The sequence below is a fragment of the Aedes albopictus genome, chromosome 1, assembly GCF_035046485.1.
Source record: "Aedes albopictus strain Foshan chromosome 1, AalbF5, whole genome shotgun sequence".
Classification (NCBI taxonomy): domain Eukaryota; kingdom Metazoa; phylum Arthropoda; class Insecta; order Diptera; family Culicidae; genus Aedes; species Aedes albopictus.
The window spans coordinates 85635572-85654863 of NC_085136.1; the positions used below are offsets into that span (position 1 = coordinate 85635572).

The window sequence follows — 19292 nt, forward strand, 5'->3', positions numbered from 1 at the left end:
CACCGATTGGGATTGTTAGGAATTCCACCCCATGATTTACCTTTTAAATTCTGCAAGTTTAAAATGAAACATCAGAAATCCGCTGGTATCTCATCTGAAACGTCGAATGGACTATTATCAGAATGTTCTGTTCGAAGGGTCTCGGCATATCGGTAGCGCTCGCATCGAAATTTAAGCCGTCGTTTTCTTAAAATCTAAGAACATCATCGTTTTATTTTAGAATACTGTCTTTTTTATTTTTAGGAAGAGTTCTTACTGATTGAAAAGTCTCAAGAATTCCACCAGAAAAAAAAAGATTTCAAATCTAACAAAAGTTTGGAATCATTCGGAATTTCTACATGAATTGTTTTCAGAATGCCTGCGGTTTTAATTTTTTTTTATCAAAATACCATTATCATCCCACCAGAATCATACATTAATAGCTCTCAATCAGTTTGGTACTGATCAAAATGTTTAACAAATCTTACTCAGCAAAAATGCATTCCGTCATAACTCATAACGTCATAAATTCCGATCATCAATGTTTATTTCTAGGAAAAACTTTCCGAGTTCCTATAGGCCTTTTCAGTTGACAGGTCCGTGTATGCCACTGTTTACAACTGCTGAACAATAAGGTGCAAACGCTGAACTGTCATTTTCATCGGAGAACTGTCAAAGGCCTCCGAAATCAGCTGATTTTCAACGTCTTCTGATTTGGCCTATATCTCCCACGACATCCCTGTCAGAAACAATGAAAAACATGTACAGTAGACGTTCGACAACTGCATCATGTTTACGTTTCACTCACTTAGTGAACAAAATTCGATAACTGCAACTTTAATTAGGCGTCAACAACCCACCAACTGACGTTAAATGAACGCAAATTTCATTTGAATGTACCTTTGGGTTAACTGGGCGCACCGTTTGACGGATAGCAGTGCGATTAACGAACCTGGATAAAACAAAGAGCAGAAACGTCAAAATTGGGACAGTCCATTTGCTGTCATCTCCATAGTTCCAATCGAGCAGGAGACCTATCAAAACGCCAAGGATTCGCCACTTTGGTATACTCGACACACTTTAGGTGCGATAACTTCAAATTTGCAGTTAAACCGTTTGCACCGACCGAATGTTTACACTGTATCTGAATTCTCAAGAACCCACCAAAATACAATTTCAATTTCTACAAGAACTTCTATCCGGATTGTATGGAGTTTTTTTTTGTGGTAATATTTCATCATGAATCTTTCCATAATCTTACCGAAACTCCATCACCGTGTAATTTGAACCACTACATGAAAACCATTTAAAGTCTTTGTAGTAATCACATTGAAATTGTATCAGAAATTGTCCGATATCCCAACATAATTCCTTCATAAGTTCATGTCTTGATTTCATTTGAAATTTTTATGGATTACCGTTCATGATTTCCTTCAGGATTCATCATTTTCTGTCAGTGCTGTTTTGTTCCGATAAGAAGTGCTGACATTGTTGAAATATGAATGCTCGTGTAGGGTTCGCATTAAGCGGCCCCAGACGATATCAATATATTAATGGTTTGATAAAGCATCTCAATATATTGATGTCGTTTGAAGATGCACTGCCCGTCATAAGTATAGACTTACAAAAAGTCAATATTGCATCACATTGACTCACCTCAATATCTCCAAAACTTGAGAACTTACGAAAATGCTGTCTTCAGCAAAATTATTCAGAAGCCCAAAAGCAACCACTTTTTAAAAAGGCCTTTTTGTAGGTGTTCTGGTTTTAGAGATATCGGACTTTTTGTGAGTCCATACTTATGACGGGTAGTGTATATAGATGGAATTATTGTGGTGAAAGGTTTCATCGAGCGTTTCAATATTTCCTCTCCCGGTTCGAAAACGCAATTCGAGAGCATCCGACGCGAAGCAAAATTGTGTGCTTCACCATGATTTGTTTCGATTGGCATTATTTTGGAATATTTTGGATCTTTGAACGGAGCGCCCTAGGGACATACATGAGCGAATCTAAAGATGGCCGTCACAATGGATGCCTTTCAAACAGCAAGACCACCAATCTTGTCATCCAAACAACTCAGACAGCTGAAATTGCTACTCATTGCTTGTTCACTCGCAGTAAACATTGAGTAGCATTTCCGACTCCAGTTACCCACAAAACGCATCCAAGAACGCATCCTTTACCTCGACAGCTTTCGTCTGCCGAAATCAAACTGAGAAGGAAGTGAGACCCGCGATAAAGCTTTTTCTTATTTTCTTCAATGTTTACATCAATGTATTAATGTTGATTGTTATATTGAAGCATAGGGCCGCTTCAAGCGAGCCCTATACGAACATCAATATCAACTTCATCAATATCATGACTTTTTATCAGGCTTTTCATCAAACTCGTGGTTTTTCCAATGTATTTTTGGCAAATATTTCGATTCAGCAGAAAATTTCCTGAAAATGCCGAAAATAAGTACTAATATTGATGAACTATTGATGTTCATTTGAACAAGAATACCAAATGCATGAATGTCACTATTTCTGGTCTCAATACTTTTTCCTTGTTACTGTGACTCAGTGACATGCCCATAAGTATGTACTGCGCAACGGTAGGTTGGAAGAATTATTAGGTCAAGGATTTTCTTGAAACTTGCCCAGGGCATTTGTTGTTCGATCAGTATCCTTCTTTGCTTTACATCAGTATTGCCCTTGAATATCACCGATATCTTCACTGATAAATATAATAATCTTTTATCTAGAATCTGAATCACTAGATATCCCCACAGAATTTGAATTTCTTTTGCATTTTACCTAGTTTCACACCCATCCCACATATAGCTTCCTTGGAATTCCATCAACCATCCCTGAAAAGAAGATAACCGGATTTTCCATCTAGAATCCCAATCAATTCCATTTTGGATTTCTATCAGATCTCATTGTTACTCCGATGCAAAAGGCAAACGTGAAACTTTCCAAACTCATTTTATACTGTACTTTTTTAACAGGATATGTGGTCATGAATGACTCGGGTCATGTTCTACATTCTACAAAATAGCCATACCAGCGCACAATTGAAGATCCAGAAGAGTAGATTTGCCATTAGACGAAGAAGACTGCCCGTCGAATACTGATCAGCTGTTTGTCCACCGCAGGAACCCGATTCTCCCGGTTCCCAACAACTCTTGTGTCCGTGTCGTTTTCGCTCCTATTAACAGCTCGTTTGCCAGTAACCCCGAGTTGAGTGTAAATCGTGAACGGAATTTTATGTGTGTAACCCACTCACTACTGATCAAGTGCTGACTTACCGTTGCGTTGCGTGGTTGGATCGATCTCGGACATCGGCCGTAAGTGCTCGCGCTCGCGTGCCCCCAAAACAGACTCGGAATCGCGCGAAAATGAAGACGATGCAAACATGTGTTTTAAAATTAAATGTGGATCGTCGTCGCACGCTGTGCGTGCGATCGCGCGCGCGGTCTTTGACTTTTGTGGTGTTTGCTGTGTCCGAGTTTTATTTGCATGGTGTCGTCCGGCGGTGACGGACGACGCAGGTTGATTGGGATCCCATAAGCTCGCATGACAGTCGTCCCCCATCAAACCCTTTGGGAACTAGAACGAAAGAAAATCGCATGGCATGTTAGTTTTACGGTTATCGAAACTCACCGCATGTTGTAGAATGATGTAGATAGTTTACTCACCTGGTTGTAACCTGCTTCACTGATCCCTGCCCTAATCTCCTCCAAGTCTGGTCCTTCCTAATCGCACGATGATGTGTTGTGTGTTGACGCGTCGTCCCGTGCCTGTCCATAAAACACGAGCCTCAAGATCAACCTCGGCAATACCGACTTCTTCCCTTTCTATTTCGGCTACCCTATCAGGATCGCGATCGCGGTCTAGCTGCGGCGTACCCGAAAGGTCTCGCCGGCGCCGATGGCGAACAGTTTAGCGATCGGATCAAATCGATGGAGCAGCGGATCGGCGGGAAGCACGTTCCGATCGCCGAGAAGAAGCCGAAAGATCTGCTGCGGGCGATCGGCAAGATCGACAGCAGCGATTGGAATGTGAAGGAGATCGAGAAGAAAATCGAACAATCGAAGAAAGCGACCGACATTGGCAAGAGCCGTGAACGCGTTCCGAAGTGGAACCGCGAGCAATTTTTAGCTCGCCAGAATAAGCTCACGCAGCAGCCGGACGACGAGAAGTACAGGGACATCGACAGTTCACTGAAAGCGATCGACCGACAGCTGAAGGAGGGCCACAATCTTGATCTCGGCGAGCGCGGCAAGAACAAGGTGGCTTCCATCGCTGGACAGCTACTCAGCACGAAACAGCAACAACAGCAACAGCAGCAGCAGCAGCTACAACAACAACAACAGCAACAATCGAGTCAGAAATCGGTAAGTCTGGTAGATTACGATGATCGAGCCTAGTACGTACTGATCAACGTTCTATTTTTAGACCTCCAAGGCCGCCCTGGTTCTCACCTCGTCGGGTGTGGCGGAGAAGTGCCACTTCTGCAAGCAGCGCGTCTATTTGATGGAAAAGATTTCCGCGGAGAACTTGACTCTACACAGGTCCTGCCTCAAGTGCCACCACTGCCATACCAACCTTCGACTCGGTAAGTCCCCTTGAATTGCTAGCGTTAATCATTTCTCTATATTATCTATTATCTATAAACCATTTTCACAGGTAGGGAAGGGAATATCTCAAAATTAGACCTTTGAAATTCTTCATAGATTTTGTAGTTTCTCTACCTGGATACTAATGACTTACATAATCCAACAGGAGGATACGCCTTCGACCGGGACGATCCCGAGGGTAAGTTCTACTGCACGCAGCACTTCAAACTGCCGTCGAAAACGTACACCAAACCGGTACCAAAGAGGTCGCTGCCTCGAACCCCGCAAGCAGTAGACAAGCAGCCGTTGGCTTCAGCGGCGGCAGCCGCGGTCGCAGCCGCAACCGCATCAGCCCAGCCTTCCACGCCGGACTCCAAAGCGTCCGGTTTCAGCAACTTCGATCTGCTGGACCGTGGGGAAACGCCCGAACGTATCGAGTTCGAGAACGCCGACGAGTCCATTTCGGACGGCGAAGTGCCGATGGAGGTCATCGACGAGAACGAGTGGACCGATCGGAACTTTGGAACCGAATCGGACGAGGACTCGGAGGAGGAAACGTCCAGCTCGGATGAGTCCGAGAGCGACAGCGACTCCGATTACGAGGAAGCCGCTGGATCGCCGCTGGGTGCGCAAACGCTACAGCTGGCTTCGGAGTGGATCAGCGACAAGCGATTCAACAGCATGGTCGACAGTGACGACGACTTCTACGGTTATTCTAGTGAAGGTATGTATTTCGGTAAAAACATTCGTAAGGTATGATGAATTTAACAATTGTAATGTTTTGCAAGTTATGTTCAGAAATTTCGTCAAAAATTCCAACGAAGATCCTAACGACAACTGTTTTAAGAATACTTTTGAGTTTTCCATCAAGAATTCGTCTGAGTATTCTCCTATTAGTCTTATAAAGCTGAAAAAATACAAACGAATTTGTAGAGTTCCATTGAGCTTCGGAGAGGTTGGAAATTGTAATGTTTTTCGATGAAACCTTTTGTAGGGCTCAATCGAGCTTCAAAGACTTACACCGTTGTCTTGTTTTGCAATCTCAGACTGACGAAGCTGTGATTTCAGTGTGTAATGTTCATTTTTCTTTCTATTTTTTATCAGATGATGAAGCAGATTCGCAAACGGAAGGCGAAGAGCTGGCTCGGGCCCGTGAGATACGGATGCAGGAGGTAAAACTGATGCCTCTTCCGACGCTTCCGACAGATACAGAAACCGATGTGAGTATTTTCAGAACTTCCAAATGTTTACCCTTCTTCAAAAGCCCCTTGGTGATGGTAGTTCTTTAATTCGTATCTTCTTTTTCTTTCTTTTTGTACTATGAAACGCACTTGTGAAATTGATCAATCAAAACAAAACAAAAAAACGCAAATAATTCTAGGTTGCCTCAACGCAACAGCCTACACCAGTAGATCCTTCCGTAATTCCTAATCTTAGCGCCCCTAATGTTAGTAATCCCCCACCGCCGGCACCAGCAGAATCCGCCGAAGATCGGGCTCTGAAAGAGAAAATGCTCCAGAAACTTAGTGTTCGCGAGCAATGGCTTAACTCCTCAGCCAGCCCACCACAAGCCTCGTCTTCGTCGACACCTGAGCCACCCAAGTCCAAAACTTCGTTCTTCGGGGGCCTTATGAACAGTCTTAGCACGCTTATCAAATCGGACAAACCAGCACCCAAACCACAAACGCCTCCTCTTTCGTCAGCTCCACCACTATCACCGACTACTCCAATCCAGACACCACCCAAAATCGAAGCTCCACCGGCGTCTCCATCGCCAACACTAAGCCAAATGAAGTCCTCCATTGCACTGAAACCACCACCATCGCCTACGCCCTCCATGAAGAAGCAGAAACGTCCCGAAGTTCCACCATCCCCAACACCTTCGCGTAAAAAGTCGAAAACCCCCGAAATTCCACCTTCCCCAACGCCATCCCTGAAGAAGCACCGTCGGCACAAGAAGTCTTCCGCTTCGCCTACCCCATCCGCTGGTTCGGAAGACGCCTCGTTAGGTGAGCTGAGCAGTGGTCGAAGTACTCCGATCTCCAAACGGCGAAGCCGTCCCAAGTCATCCTCCGGCGTTCGAGAGGATGCCGACGAGTTCCTGGAGCAGATCAAGAAGGATCAGGCTGCCCTGGACAAACGCATGAAGAAGGTCGAGGCCAAGAAGTTCCAAAGCAACATGCAGTCGATCAAGTCGGCGGTAGAAGGACCCCGTATTGTGGGGGTTCGCAGTGAAAAGGACGTTTCCAAGTTCTTCACTTCCGCCAAGAAAGACCAATTTGAGCAGAAACCGAAACATCTCCCAAACAAAGACGTTTCCGCACTACAGGGGGTCAACTTGTCCAAATATTTCCCGGGTAGTAGCTCGACACCGACCAGTGCAAAAGCAAGCATCGGAACTCCATCTTCAGTGTCCAGCGTTGAAGGGTCTCCAATGGCTTCGCGAAAGAAACCCGATGATGTTGAACTGATGAAGTACTTCGGTCCTAACACGGCAAAGTCTTCACCGTCGACTCCGTCGTCTTCGAAGGTTTCTCCCGCTATATCTAGAAAGAGCAGCGTTGAGTCTTCCCCGGGTGTAACTCGTAAGGTCACTCCCAGTCCAAAATCGGTCTCACCTGCTGTATTGGCCCCGAAACCTCCAGTGGTCCCACTTCCTCCGAAGAAAAATATCTTAGCTTTCCAGGTCGTGAAAAAGTCCAAAACTGAAGCCACCATAGAACCAACTGCCCCAGTAAAAAATAGCCTTGCCTTCCAATCCGTGGCCAAACAAAAGTCTCCTTCGCCAAAACCAGCGTCGAACAAAGCTAAGTCTCCACCGAAGGACACGACCCAGAGAAAATCCCCGGACTCGGACGAAAAACTATTCGAAGATCTGTTGAAAGACGTTCAGGGATCTCCCAAACAGGCTTCCAAACAACTGCACATTCAAAAACTACCCAGCACTCCTCCGAAACCCATAACTCCCGAAGACGAGCTCTTCGAAGATCTGCTCAAAGAAATCGACCGATCACCGAAGTCTCCACGTAAGACCCCTTCCCCGAAGGCCCCAAAAAAGTCTCCAATCTCTCCAAAACGCCACTCTCCCACCCTGGACGATAAACTTTTTGACGACTTGCTAGAAGAAGGTGACGAATCCCTGCTGGACAACTTTGACGAGATACTCGGTCTACCGAAAAAGCGCCAGAGTCCCAAACAGACCAAGAAGAAGAAGTCTCCCCCGAAAAAGTCTCCACCCCATGTCTCGCCCAAGCAGTCTCCACCAGCCGCGAAAAAGCCCATTCCCAAAATGACAATCAAGCGACCGCCGTTCAAAATCATCGTCCCGGTCAAAATGCAGGAAACCCTCGAGGAAATCTACCTCGCCAGCCTGTCGAAGCTCGACTCACGCTCGACGTCGATGTCCAGCTTGAACAGCAAACTTAGCGACCCCGGCGATCTAGGTAAGGTCGATGAAGTATTCGAGAAATTGCTCGAAGAACCGGAACCGACGCCGGTCGGAAAACCGGCAGAACCGCTCAAAATTCAGCCCTTTCAGGCCCCCCAGACGAAAGCCACGACGACGACGACGAGTTCGATCTCGAATGGAGTCAAATCGCCGGCAGACGAAGAAGCTACTAGAAAGGAAGAAGCGAAGCAGAGGTCCGTGGTGTCATCGGTATTGCCGGTAGTAGCACCTCCGACGCCTACACCATCCAAGAAGATCGTTCCACAAACAGCAACTCCCTCGGATACTCCCAAAATGCAACGTAAACTGGTTCAAAACGGCGACTCGGCAGCCGAGTCTAGCGTAACGGTAGTGGTCAAAGAATCGAAGATACCCGTATCGACGCCCGTCTTGACGCGGAAGGTGACCAATTCACCGATTGGAACTCCAACTATGACCAGGAAGATCCCACAGAGTTCGACGCTTTCAAGTGAATCGAAAACTGCGGTCAGTTCGTTCTCGCCTTCTTCGAAGGTTGTTGAGAAGATCGTTCCGAAGAGCTTGGAATCCGCACCGGCGAAGGTCGTGATCACTGAGAACGTAATCGCACCGAAATCGGTGGCGATTGTGCAAAAAGACTTCTCGGCTGTTAAATCTTCTGCTGCAATTCAGGACGTAGCAAAATCAATTCCTCAGCATTCTCCGTTGACGGTACGGAAGCCAGACGCAGTGAAGTCCTCGATTGGAGTCGGTACGGAGAGTACGATCCAAGCGATTCCAAAGTCCACTCCGGTGATGGATACAAAGATAACGAAGACTCCTGAAGCACCTGTTACTCCACTATCTACTCCTGTTCTATCTCGGAAAGTTGTTAGATCAGAAAATATTGAATCTCAGGAAGCGAGAGATTCAAAGATCATGGGAACTCCAAAGTCAACTTCGACAATGGTTGGTCCTTCCAGTGTACTCGATAAAACTAAATCTTCGGCTGTTTCGAATGCCAGAGTTGTACCTCCTTCTACGCCCACCATGCCTCGAAAAGTGGTTCCTTCAAGCACAATTCCTACCTCTGCCCTGGTTGATAAACCAAGTTCCGCTGATAGTTTTGACGACAACAGCACGCTCCGAGCAACTCCAGTGATGTCCAAAAAGTTGATCCAAACTCAAGTCCAGCGCACTGTAATCCCTGACGCTTCACAAGTAACGGCAGCGCCTCAATCACCCACAGTTTCACCCCGGAAAACTGCCAAACCGATTGAGAAACCCACTGTTCTGAGAGATTCCACTATTACCATGCAGCTCGACAAACCCAAATCTATAGTTACTCCTGAACCTATGGTCGCTTCGCAATCTAAGATCGCAGCAGATGTTCCGAAAGCTACCGTTACACCTAACGCGGTTCCTATTCCGGTTGAACGTACTCCTAAGACTGGAGCTCCTCCAACTGCTAGAAAAGATTCCATCAAGAAGGTCACTTCTGAATCTACGCCTGAGAAAACGAATTCTCCGGCTACTCCTGAACACAAGGTCGCTCCTCAAACTACGATCTTACCTCAAGTTGCAAAGCTATCCCATGTACCCCAAGGAGAAACCCCTATCCCGATTGAACGTACCCCTAAAACAGAGGTCCCGCCTTCACGGGAACGCAAAATGTCAACTGATGAAATCTGTTTCGAAGAACTTCGCAAGAAACACGAGGCCATCTTCCGTGATCAAGAAAGATCCACTCCCGTTGAAACTGAACCGCAACTGGTGCGAATCCGAGAAGTGGACGTCCCTCGAACCCTCTCGGAGTTCCGTAGCACCATAGTCGGCTCCAGGCATCCTCACCCGGAGGACAAAACCGACGTCGAAGCCACCCCCGTTCTACGCGAGAAGATCAACGAACTGGCCATGGAGATGATGCCGGGAGCGAACCTCGACGATATGGTCGACGAGATACCCGTTCCGGTCGAGCGCAAGAAGTCCTCCTTCCAGAAGATGTTCAACAAGCTTCAGCGTGCCAAAACCATTGCTGCACCGGAAGGCTCTTCGCTGAAGAGCCTCCTGACGCCCTTCCGCCGGGAGGAGTGCAAAATGGAAGTTATTCGCGAGGGATCTATCAAAAAACGATCGCCGGACCCCGCGAAGCCCAAGCCGTCTGAAGAATCGAAAAATCTGATGCAGATCAACCTGGATCGGTCAACGCACATCAAGGAGAAGTACACGAAACAGAAGGCACCATCGCCTCCGAAACCGGTGGCGACTGGTGCGGTGAAGGAAACGAGTTCGCAAGCACCATTGGAACGAAAGACTTCGTTTAAGATTCAGACGAAGGCAGCTGATGAAAAATATGCGCAGGTCAAGCCTGTACCAGTGGAGCGGAAGCTTTCGGTTAAGAAGCAGAGCCCACCGTTGGTCTCAGAAACCTCCATGAACAGAAAAGTTGGTGAGAATGAAAGCCAAGTCCCGATCCCATTGGAGCGGAAGCAGTCTGTGAAAAAGCAGAGTCTGGCCGTGACATCGGATAGTTCTCCAAAACCGCTGGAAAGAAAATCTTCCTTCAGGAGTCAACCGTCTGCTCAAGTCTTGGAAACACCAAAACCAGTAGAACGTCGGCCTTCATTCAAACTGCAAGTTCCGAAAGATATTGATCAACAGCGCAGCATCCTTAGCCGTGATCCAAAGGGTAAGGAACATGACATTGTCAACTTCGATGATCTGTTGGACAGCGCTGATGTTCCAGAAGTCATCAACCTTGATGATCTGCTATCATCCGGAGATGAACTCGATCATAAGCCAATCGTCAAAACAACCGTTAACAAGACTGCTCTTCTAGAACCGGCTCCAATACCAGCACCTCGTAGAAGAAGTCCCAGTGTTCAGGAATCTGCAAGAAACAGTATAACCTCGCTGTCAGAAAAAGAATTTAAGCAGACTTCGAAGGAACTAACAGAGAAATTCCTGTCGAAGACACTACCGAAGCAGGAATCACTTCCCAAAGTTGATCCCAAGTTAGAGGTAATGATGACCACGCTGACGGAGAGTACCGAAGTTCCGGAACAAACTGAGTTGACAGATACTTCAAAGACGGTCAACTCTTCGCTTTGTGATCTACCGGATATCGTCAACATAACCAAGAAGCAGGTTATCGAAGCTCCTCCAGCTTTGAAGATTTTGGATCATACCGAAAAGATCAAGCAGATAACCTCGCATATCCCGCAGGAGATCCAAGTCTATACTCTACACACGGAAGACCACAAACCAGTGGAGCCTCAACCATCTACCAGTGGAGTAACCGGCGACTACGCCAGCATCCTCAAAGACATTTCCTCCGGCCTGATGGGCACCGACTTCGTCGAACCAACCTACTATCAACCACCTCCCGCGATTGACAAGAAACCCAAATCCGACTTCACGACCTACAAACATATGCTGGAGGAGAAGGCCCGAGAGCCGGCTGAACCGAACTCGCATCAACCGCAGCGTCCGCTTCGCAAACCCAAGCCAAACGAGCGGAGCGTTTCTCCGGCGGTAGCTGGACGTCCGTTTGACAATTCCATCTGTATTGATCCGTGGCGTGCGAAGAGGTCCTCGAGTATTGAAAACCTCGTTGTTGAACAGGTCTTTGTCAAGAAGGACGACAAGGTTGTCGATACATTCTACATAGTCCCGGAGAAGCCGAAGCAACTGAAACGACGATCTAAGTCCTTCGATAGGTTGGAAGTTCCTGGCTATTCGGCAAGACGTCACAGTAAGAAATCTCTTGAAGAATTGCGCGACTATGGATTTGATGTAGAACCTCCGGGCTCTTGCAAACAGCTTGTGAACCCCCGTCTACGACACCTGAACTTTGACGAATCGGATGAGGACTTGTCCAGCCTGAGAAACAACAGGAGAAGGGAAAACCTTAGGAAGTGTAAATCGTCTACGGATACATCTAAACTAGACGCCGAGGCTACCAGGGTTGACATCGATCGGGAATCTCCGATTCCCCGTAGCACAGACTTCTCCAAATGGGAAGCCATCTTGGATCGTGGTGTGCCGTATTACAAGGAACCTCCAGCTCACAGGAAGGAGGATATCAAAACTTTGGAGCGAAAGTTGGAAGATCTGAAAGCGGAGTGCAAACCGCGCAGGAAAATTTCCGGTAAGGCCGCAGCTATCCCGAAAGACTACGATCCGGAAGAATATGTCCCTCGAATCAATCGCAGAGCTATGGACTCGTTTGAGGCTCCTGATCCAGATCTTCCGAAATGGTATGATCCGGATGAATACGTTCCACGTGCCCAGCGTGGTCATGCTCATGATCATGAAATACCTGTCAGCAGTGTTGCCAGATCTCGTCGTTTGAATGATTTTGATATTCCTACCACCAGTACCGTTCGTCCGCAAAGATCTTCTGCGTATGAAATGGATGTACCGATCAGTCGAACCGGTGGAAGGTATTATGCCGAACCTTTGCACTTGGATGATCTTCCCATGTCACATACTTTGCCCAGACCAAAGACTACCTCGTCACACGTACCTTACACTTCGAGCAGGACCTATGACATGCCCAGCCGAGACGTCCCTAGAACTAAATATTCCCATCGTCCAACGGCTGATAGTAGCACCATCGTCAATCGTAGCCATCGGTTACACGAGAAGGCGAACAAGTACATCCGTTCGCAAATAACCAAGAACGATCCCAATCCGTACATCCGTGAGATGTTGGAGAACGAAAGCGATGACGATGCCTATCCAATAACCACTTCTACCTCTCATCGCACCCCTATTACGACGAGTTCGTATCATCCGGTTTCCACCTACGGATCTTCGGGATCGGCTGCGATGAGTCGTATCACCACAAAGGCCATTACCCAACCATCTCGAATGACTCACTACACTCGTAAGGACGTTCCTTCTTCCTCCGGTAGCGGCGGTAGATCATACCGTAGAGGCGGCGGCGATCACCACGATCGCCGAGACAATTGTACCATCTCTTAAAACAAAACTTCACCTCCCACCATATCGTACAAAATTCGTCGTTCGGAAACCACCAGTCCAAATTAGAACATCCGTCATTCATCCATTTTAACAAAACAGAAAAAAACATAGAAAATACATCGCAACACTAGACCACCTCAAACAATCCCTGATCTTGGGTACGATTTAAGCTGAAACGAAGACAGGGAGTGGAATTCGATCGTTATTAAGCGTTGAAGACTGAGAATAGCAAAATCACAGAGAGAGAGAGGTAATCAAGTTGTTTCGGTGTGAATCTGTTTGGAAATTGGCGTTGTTTGTCGTTCTTACTGATTTATGCGATGAATTATAATCAATGTTTTTGGCTGCCTCTAAACCGTGTGATCAAGCGCCGTGATCGCGATCCAGATCACCGTAACAACGGTGATCGCGTCTGAATGATTGTTTCACGTTATTAACCAAAAAAAAACATCGAAAATCATCGAATCATTCAAAGTCGAAAAAACATCGAAGACATTCTCACAGCTGCATTCATAATCGCGTATGCTTTATGGTATCATTCAAAATAATTACACTCAACAACTTCAGACAACATCGCAAGAAAAACTTCTTTCGATTAAATCGTACCCGAAGACGCTTCCGTGTTGGAAACCCATCTAACGTTATCGTTGTTGCTACTAACCCAATCCGCCGTGTAAGGCGGATCGAATTTCCGTTACAGTGTGTTCTGGCTTTACCCTAAAACAACTTTTGCGACGCCTTAACCTCCGCTCAACCAATTGCTACACCACTGCGATGTTTTCTCTTTTATTTTCTGACTTTCCATGTTTTTTTTTTTTTGCTTTTTCCGTACATTCAAAAAGATCAATAAAAGTAAAACATTGTGTGTCTTCTTTCAGGGTGCATCCGACTCGGAGTCGGCCTCGGAGGAGATCAACTCGGCGACGGAGATTTCCACCGATTCCGAGTTCGACCACGAGCCCAGCCATCGACTGCCGCCGCGAATCTTCATCGACGATACGCACCTGCGACGACCGGCTAAAGTACAGGTAAGTTGGATGTGAAAAAGTTCAGTTCTGAACGAACACTCTGCTTTCAAATGTTTGAAGGAATCTCAGAAGGAATTCCTGGAGGAATTTTCGGATGAATTCCTGGAGGAATTGCTGAAGGAGTTCTTGAGGAATTCCTGAAGGAATTCCTGGAGAAATCACTGAAGAAGCTCGTGGAGGAATTTCTGGAGATATCTCTAGAGGCATTCCTGGAGAAATCTTTGGAGGAACTCCTGGATCAATCTCTGTAAGAAATCCTGAAGGAATTCCTGGAGGATTCCCTAGAGGAATTCCTGGAGGAAACCATAGAGAAATTCCTGGACGAATCTCTAGAGAAATTCCTGGAGTAATCCCTAGAGAAATTCCTGGAGGAATCTCTAGAGAAATTCCTGGAGGAATCTCTGGAAGAATTCCTTGATGAATACCTGGAGGAATCCCTGGAAGAATATCTGGAGAAATTCCTTTAGGAATACCTGGAGGAATTCCTGCACGAATTCCTGGTGGAATTCCTGTAAGAATATCTGGAGAAATTCCTTCAAGAATACCTGCAAGAATATCTGGAGAAATTCCTTCAAGAATACCTGGAAGAGTTCCTGGAGGAATTCCTAGAGGAATCTTTGGGAGAATTCCTGGAGGAATCTCTGGAAGAATTCCTGGAGGTATCTCTGGAAGAATTCCTGGAGGAATTTCTGGAGGAATGTCTGGAAGAATTCCTGGAAGAATCTCTGGAAGAATTCCTGGAGGAATCTCTTGAAGAATTCCATTTCTGGAGGAATCTCTGGAAGAATTCCTGGAGGAATTTCTGGAGGAATGTCTGGAAGAATTCCTGGAAGAATCTCTGGAAGAATTCCTGCAGGAATCTCTGGAAGAATTCCTGCAGGAATCTCTGGAAGAATTCCTGCAGGAATCTCTGGAAGAATTCCTGGAGGAATCTCTGGAAGAATTGCTGGAGAAATCTTTGGAGGAATTCCTGGAGGAATTCCTGGAGAAATCTTTGAAGGAATTCCTGGAGGAATCTCTGAAGGAATTCCTGGAGGAATCGCTGAAGGAACTCCTGGAGAAATCTCTAAAGGAATTCCTGGAGGAATCTCTAAAGGAATTTTTGGAGGAATCCCTGAAGGAATTCCTGGAAGAATCTCTGAAGAAATTTCTGGAGGAATCTCTGGAAGAATACCAGCAGGAATCTCTGAAGGAATTCCTGAAGGAATCTCTGAAGGAATTCCTGGAGAAATCTCAGAAGGAATCCCTTTAAGAGTTCCTGGAGGTATCCCAGTAGAAATTCCTGTAGGTATCCTAGGAGGAATTCCTGGAGGTATCCCAGAAGGTAATTCCCGGAGGAATCTACGAAGGTAATTCCCGGAGGAATCTGCGAAGGAATTCCCGGAGGAATCTCCGAAGAAATTCCCGGAGGAATCTCCGAAGGAATTCCCGGAGGAATCTCCGAAGGAATTCCCGGAGGAATCTCCGAAGGAATTCCCGGAGGAATCTCCGAAGGAATTCCCGGAGGAATCTCCGAAGGAATTCCCGGAGGAATCTCCGAAGGAATTCCCGGAGGAATCTCCGAAGGAATTCCCGGAGGAATCTCCGAAGGAATTCCCGGAGGAATCTCCGAAGGAATTCCCGGAGGAATCTCCGAAGGAATTCCCGGAGGAATCTCCGAAGGAATTCCCGGAGGAATCTCCGAAGGAATTCCCGGAGGAATCTCCGAAGGAATTCCCGGAGGAATCTCCGAAGGAATTCCCGGAGGAATCTCCGAAGGAATTCCCGGAGGAATCTCCGAAGGAATTCCCGGAGGAATCTCCGAAGGAATTCCCGGAGGAATCTCCGAAGGAATTCCCGGAGGAATCTCCGAAGGAATTCCCGGAGGAATCTCCGAAGGAATTCCCGGAGTAATCTCCGAAGGAATTCCCGGAGCAACCTCCGAAGGAATTCCCGGAGGAATCTAAGAAGGAAATCCTGCAGGAATCTCTGAATGAATTCCTGGAGGAATCCCTGAAGGAATCCTTGAGGAATACCTGGAGTAATTCCTTGAGAAATCCCTGGAGGAATCCTGAGAAATGATGCTAAATTTCAACCCTATTCTCTCCATTTTCTTTTCAGGTTAAGCAAGTGACAATCGAAAATGGCGTCCGTCAGCGTCGGCAGTTTGTCTCCGCGGCTCCGCAGCGTTCAGCATCCCCCACGGAGCAATCGTACCGATACGACCGCACCGGCCGAAGGGACATCCATCTGGAGTTCAAACCCCTGGTGGAAGTTGATCCAACGATCAAGCTCAGCCAGAATCGGGCACCTCTCTCGATCCCGCGACCCGGCGATTACACGCTCAGTAAAACCGCCAGCACCGAAGGCATCGCGTCCAAGAAGAGTCTGGAGCTGAAGAAGAAGTACCTGCTAGGCGAACCGGCCGGCGGTACCGGAGTGCTCAAGAGTGGTTCCGCCTCGGCGCTGGATTCCAAATTCAAGAGCTTCCACTCGAACATCACCGAGTGCCAGAAGCTGCTTAACCCGGCACCGGAGATCAGCCCGACCATGCAGACGTTCCTGCAGAAAACGGCGGCTCCGATCGTGCCGACTCCTTCGCTGCTGTCGCTGAGGAAGGAAGCTTTGATGGCCGGAAGTAACGACGAGAAGGAGAACGTTTACGATGGTAAGTTGGTGACCGGGGTTGGAAGTCAGAAGAGGTACGCCGAGACGGTCAACTCGACGTTGGTGGAGAATAAGCTCAATGAGATGAAGCGCGAGGAGGAAGGAAAGAGAGACGATCGACCTAACAACAACAACGAGAGGATCATCGAAACGATCGACCTGATCACGCCGGAGAAGGAGAAGAAGGTGGGTGACAATCGAAAGGAGGAGCGATCGGAACAGAAGAATGAGGAAGATGGAGATAAGATCGTGGAGATGAGGAATATTTCCAACTTGAAGCACATGTACATAGATTTGACGGCGGATTCGCCGAACTGTGATCGGTCGTTGGTGGAAACGACACTGAACTTTAGCATGACTCCACCTTCGTCCAGGGGGGTTGTGGGTAGTAAAAGTAATGGGGAGCTGAAGAATAGCGTTCCGGATATCATAAGCAATATTAAGATCGATAAGAATGAGAACGCAGTTGAGGAGAATGTGTTGGAAGAGCAGGAACGCACAAGAAGTCCAGCGCATGAGACATCGATCCAGGTCCCTGAGATGGCATGGAGCAAGGATCAGGACGATGAAGAACTGGGAGAAGATGATGAAGAGGACGATGATGACATTGACTCGGACAGCATATCGGATTCCACTTCGAGTACTTCCAGTGTGGACGATATTCCGCACTTTATCCTGGACTCAACCACCAGCCCAGAGACACAGAACGACGAGCGGTTTGTGCCTCGGGTGGAGATCAGAGACACAGCTGGAGAGCTGATGCAAATCGATAGTCTGATGATTATCGATGGAAAATACATCGGTGATCCGGAAGATCTCAAACTGTTGGAGAAGCTGCCACCGGATACTAAAATCGCTGCGGAAATATCCCAACAGGAAATGAATCTGGACAGCATATGTGTCGCTTTGGTTGAAGAACCCAAGGAGGACACGGAGGACGAAGAACGCGATCGAACTCCTACGCCACCTCAACGAATCGAAGATCTTGTTACGCCCATTCCCCTACCGGTGCAAGAACTAGAGTTGTGTCAGGAGCCTCCCAAACCTGCCGCAACAATTTCGCAACCATCTAGTCCTACTCATCCAAAGCCGGAGCTGCGATTCGACTCTCGCAACGAAAACAAACTAGAGTCGATGATCAACCTCCCGCTGGTGCTAGATCGCAACGATCAACCCGTAGAGAAACCTCGTAATCTCAATTTCACTAGTCGTAGATCGCCGGAAACCGACGCCGAAAAGACCCCGCTTGCGCCCTCGCAGCTTCTTCCACAACTGGCCAAAGCAGAAGGTTCGGATTCGGAAACCGAACTAACAGCCCAGAACCTAACCGAAACGGAACTTTCCGACTGGGCGGCGGACGACGCCGTGTCGGAGAACTTCGTTGACATAGAGTTCGCGCTGAACTCCAACAAAGGAACGATCAAACGGAACAAGCCGAAGCACGGTCGACTGCAGCAGAAGAAAACCATATCGACTCCTCTGGCGCCGATCGTCGTGTCCAAGCAGACCTTGAGCCAACAATCTTCCGAAGATGGAATTATGAAGAACCTTGCCATCGAGGATATCGAGTTCATGGACACCGGCTCGGAGGAGGAAAGCTGCTTGGAAACCTATTCCACCACCAATCGAGCGATGCTCAAGAATCGAGGCTATGTAGAGTTTGTCGATCCGAGTGACCCGCGAAAGGTCGCCACCTTCGGGATGGTGGGTAGCAACCAAAGCTACTCGCAGCCACAGCAAGTGTCGTCGAAGTCGGCAGCATTGGTGGAGGCCATCAACAAACAGGTGGCTGGAGTGGACTACATCGAACAGGGTGCCTATTTGCTCGGCAGCGGTTCGGCGGACGATTCCAAGACGCCGATGAACGAGGAACCGCCGGCGAAGATTACGTTTAGTGCGCTGGCCGCGCAGAACAAGGTGAGTGGTTCGTTGAAAGACACATTCATGAATATCACTGTTTCTATTTCTTAGAATCTCCGAAAACCCCTGATTGATACCCAGAGCTCCCTGAAATTTTAACAATTCATCTGCCACCTCAGCTAACCTGCTTGAAACCTTGTAACGTAACATGAAATCCTTGAAATTCCTCCTGATACCCATCTGAAACTCCGTTGAATCCACTTTAGAAGCCCAAAGGCTTTCAAAAAATACCTCTGAAATCTTTCTGCAGCCCTTTTATGCCTCCTGAATCAATCGTGGAGAACAACAGAAAGCCCTCTTATATACCACCGTAATCCCTTGGAATCTTCTTGAACCCCGTGAAACTCCTTGACACTTCTTTGAAACCTATAAAGCTAAGATCTATATGTCCCACGATAGCTCAGGCTAAACTTTCGGCAGGAAAATCGGATGGTTCGGCACACTTGAAAAACAGTAAAAATACTTCCGTTCGATACAAAGTCCGGTTTATTTCTGATTTTTAGTTGGTACAGTGTTGCTAGGTTTAAATTCAAAGGTTCATGTGCACTGTAACACTCTTAATGAAAAAGGTTCAAAGTTCTCAAAAAACAAAATAACATTTTACTCATTTTCATCCATTTTTACCATTCATTCACCCCCCGTTGATAATTTAGTTTCAACAGAAGGCATCATAGCAATCTTCGCCACCGCTCGTTTGTAGTCACCAGTTGCTGTTTTGACT

At 47.2% G+C, this 19292-nt stretch overlaps 1 protein-coding gene across 12 annotated transcripts in view; it reads left to right on the forward strand.

Moving 5' to 3' along the window:
• Positions 1-19292, forward strand: part of LOC109622444 (F-actin-monooxygenase Mical-like) — a 237276-nt gene that overhangs the window by 183231 nt on the left and 34753 nt on the right. For 6 of the 12 annotated variants that reach the window (XR_009996097.1, XR_009996098.1, XR_009996099.1 and 3 more), the window contains 6 exons: positions 3842-4360; positions 4422-4581; positions 4749-5306; positions 5687-5802; positions 5964-13227; positions 13856-13992. Coding sequence is in view for 6 of the 12 variants with exons in the window: in XM_062844923.1 (XP_062700907.1) it covers positions 3842-4360; positions 4422-4581; positions 4749-5306; positions 5687-5802; positions 13856-14005; positions 16106-18568 (3966 nt within the window). In the remaining 6 variants the exon portion in view is untranslated. Of the gene's footprint in view, positions 1-3841; positions 4361-4421; positions 4582-4748; positions 5307-5686; positions 5803-5963; positions 13228-13855; positions 14006-16105; positions 18569-19292 lie in introns of those variants that run through there. The other 6 variants (XM_062844923.1, XM_062844925.1, XM_062844924.1 and 3 more) reach the window with 2 other exon arrangements.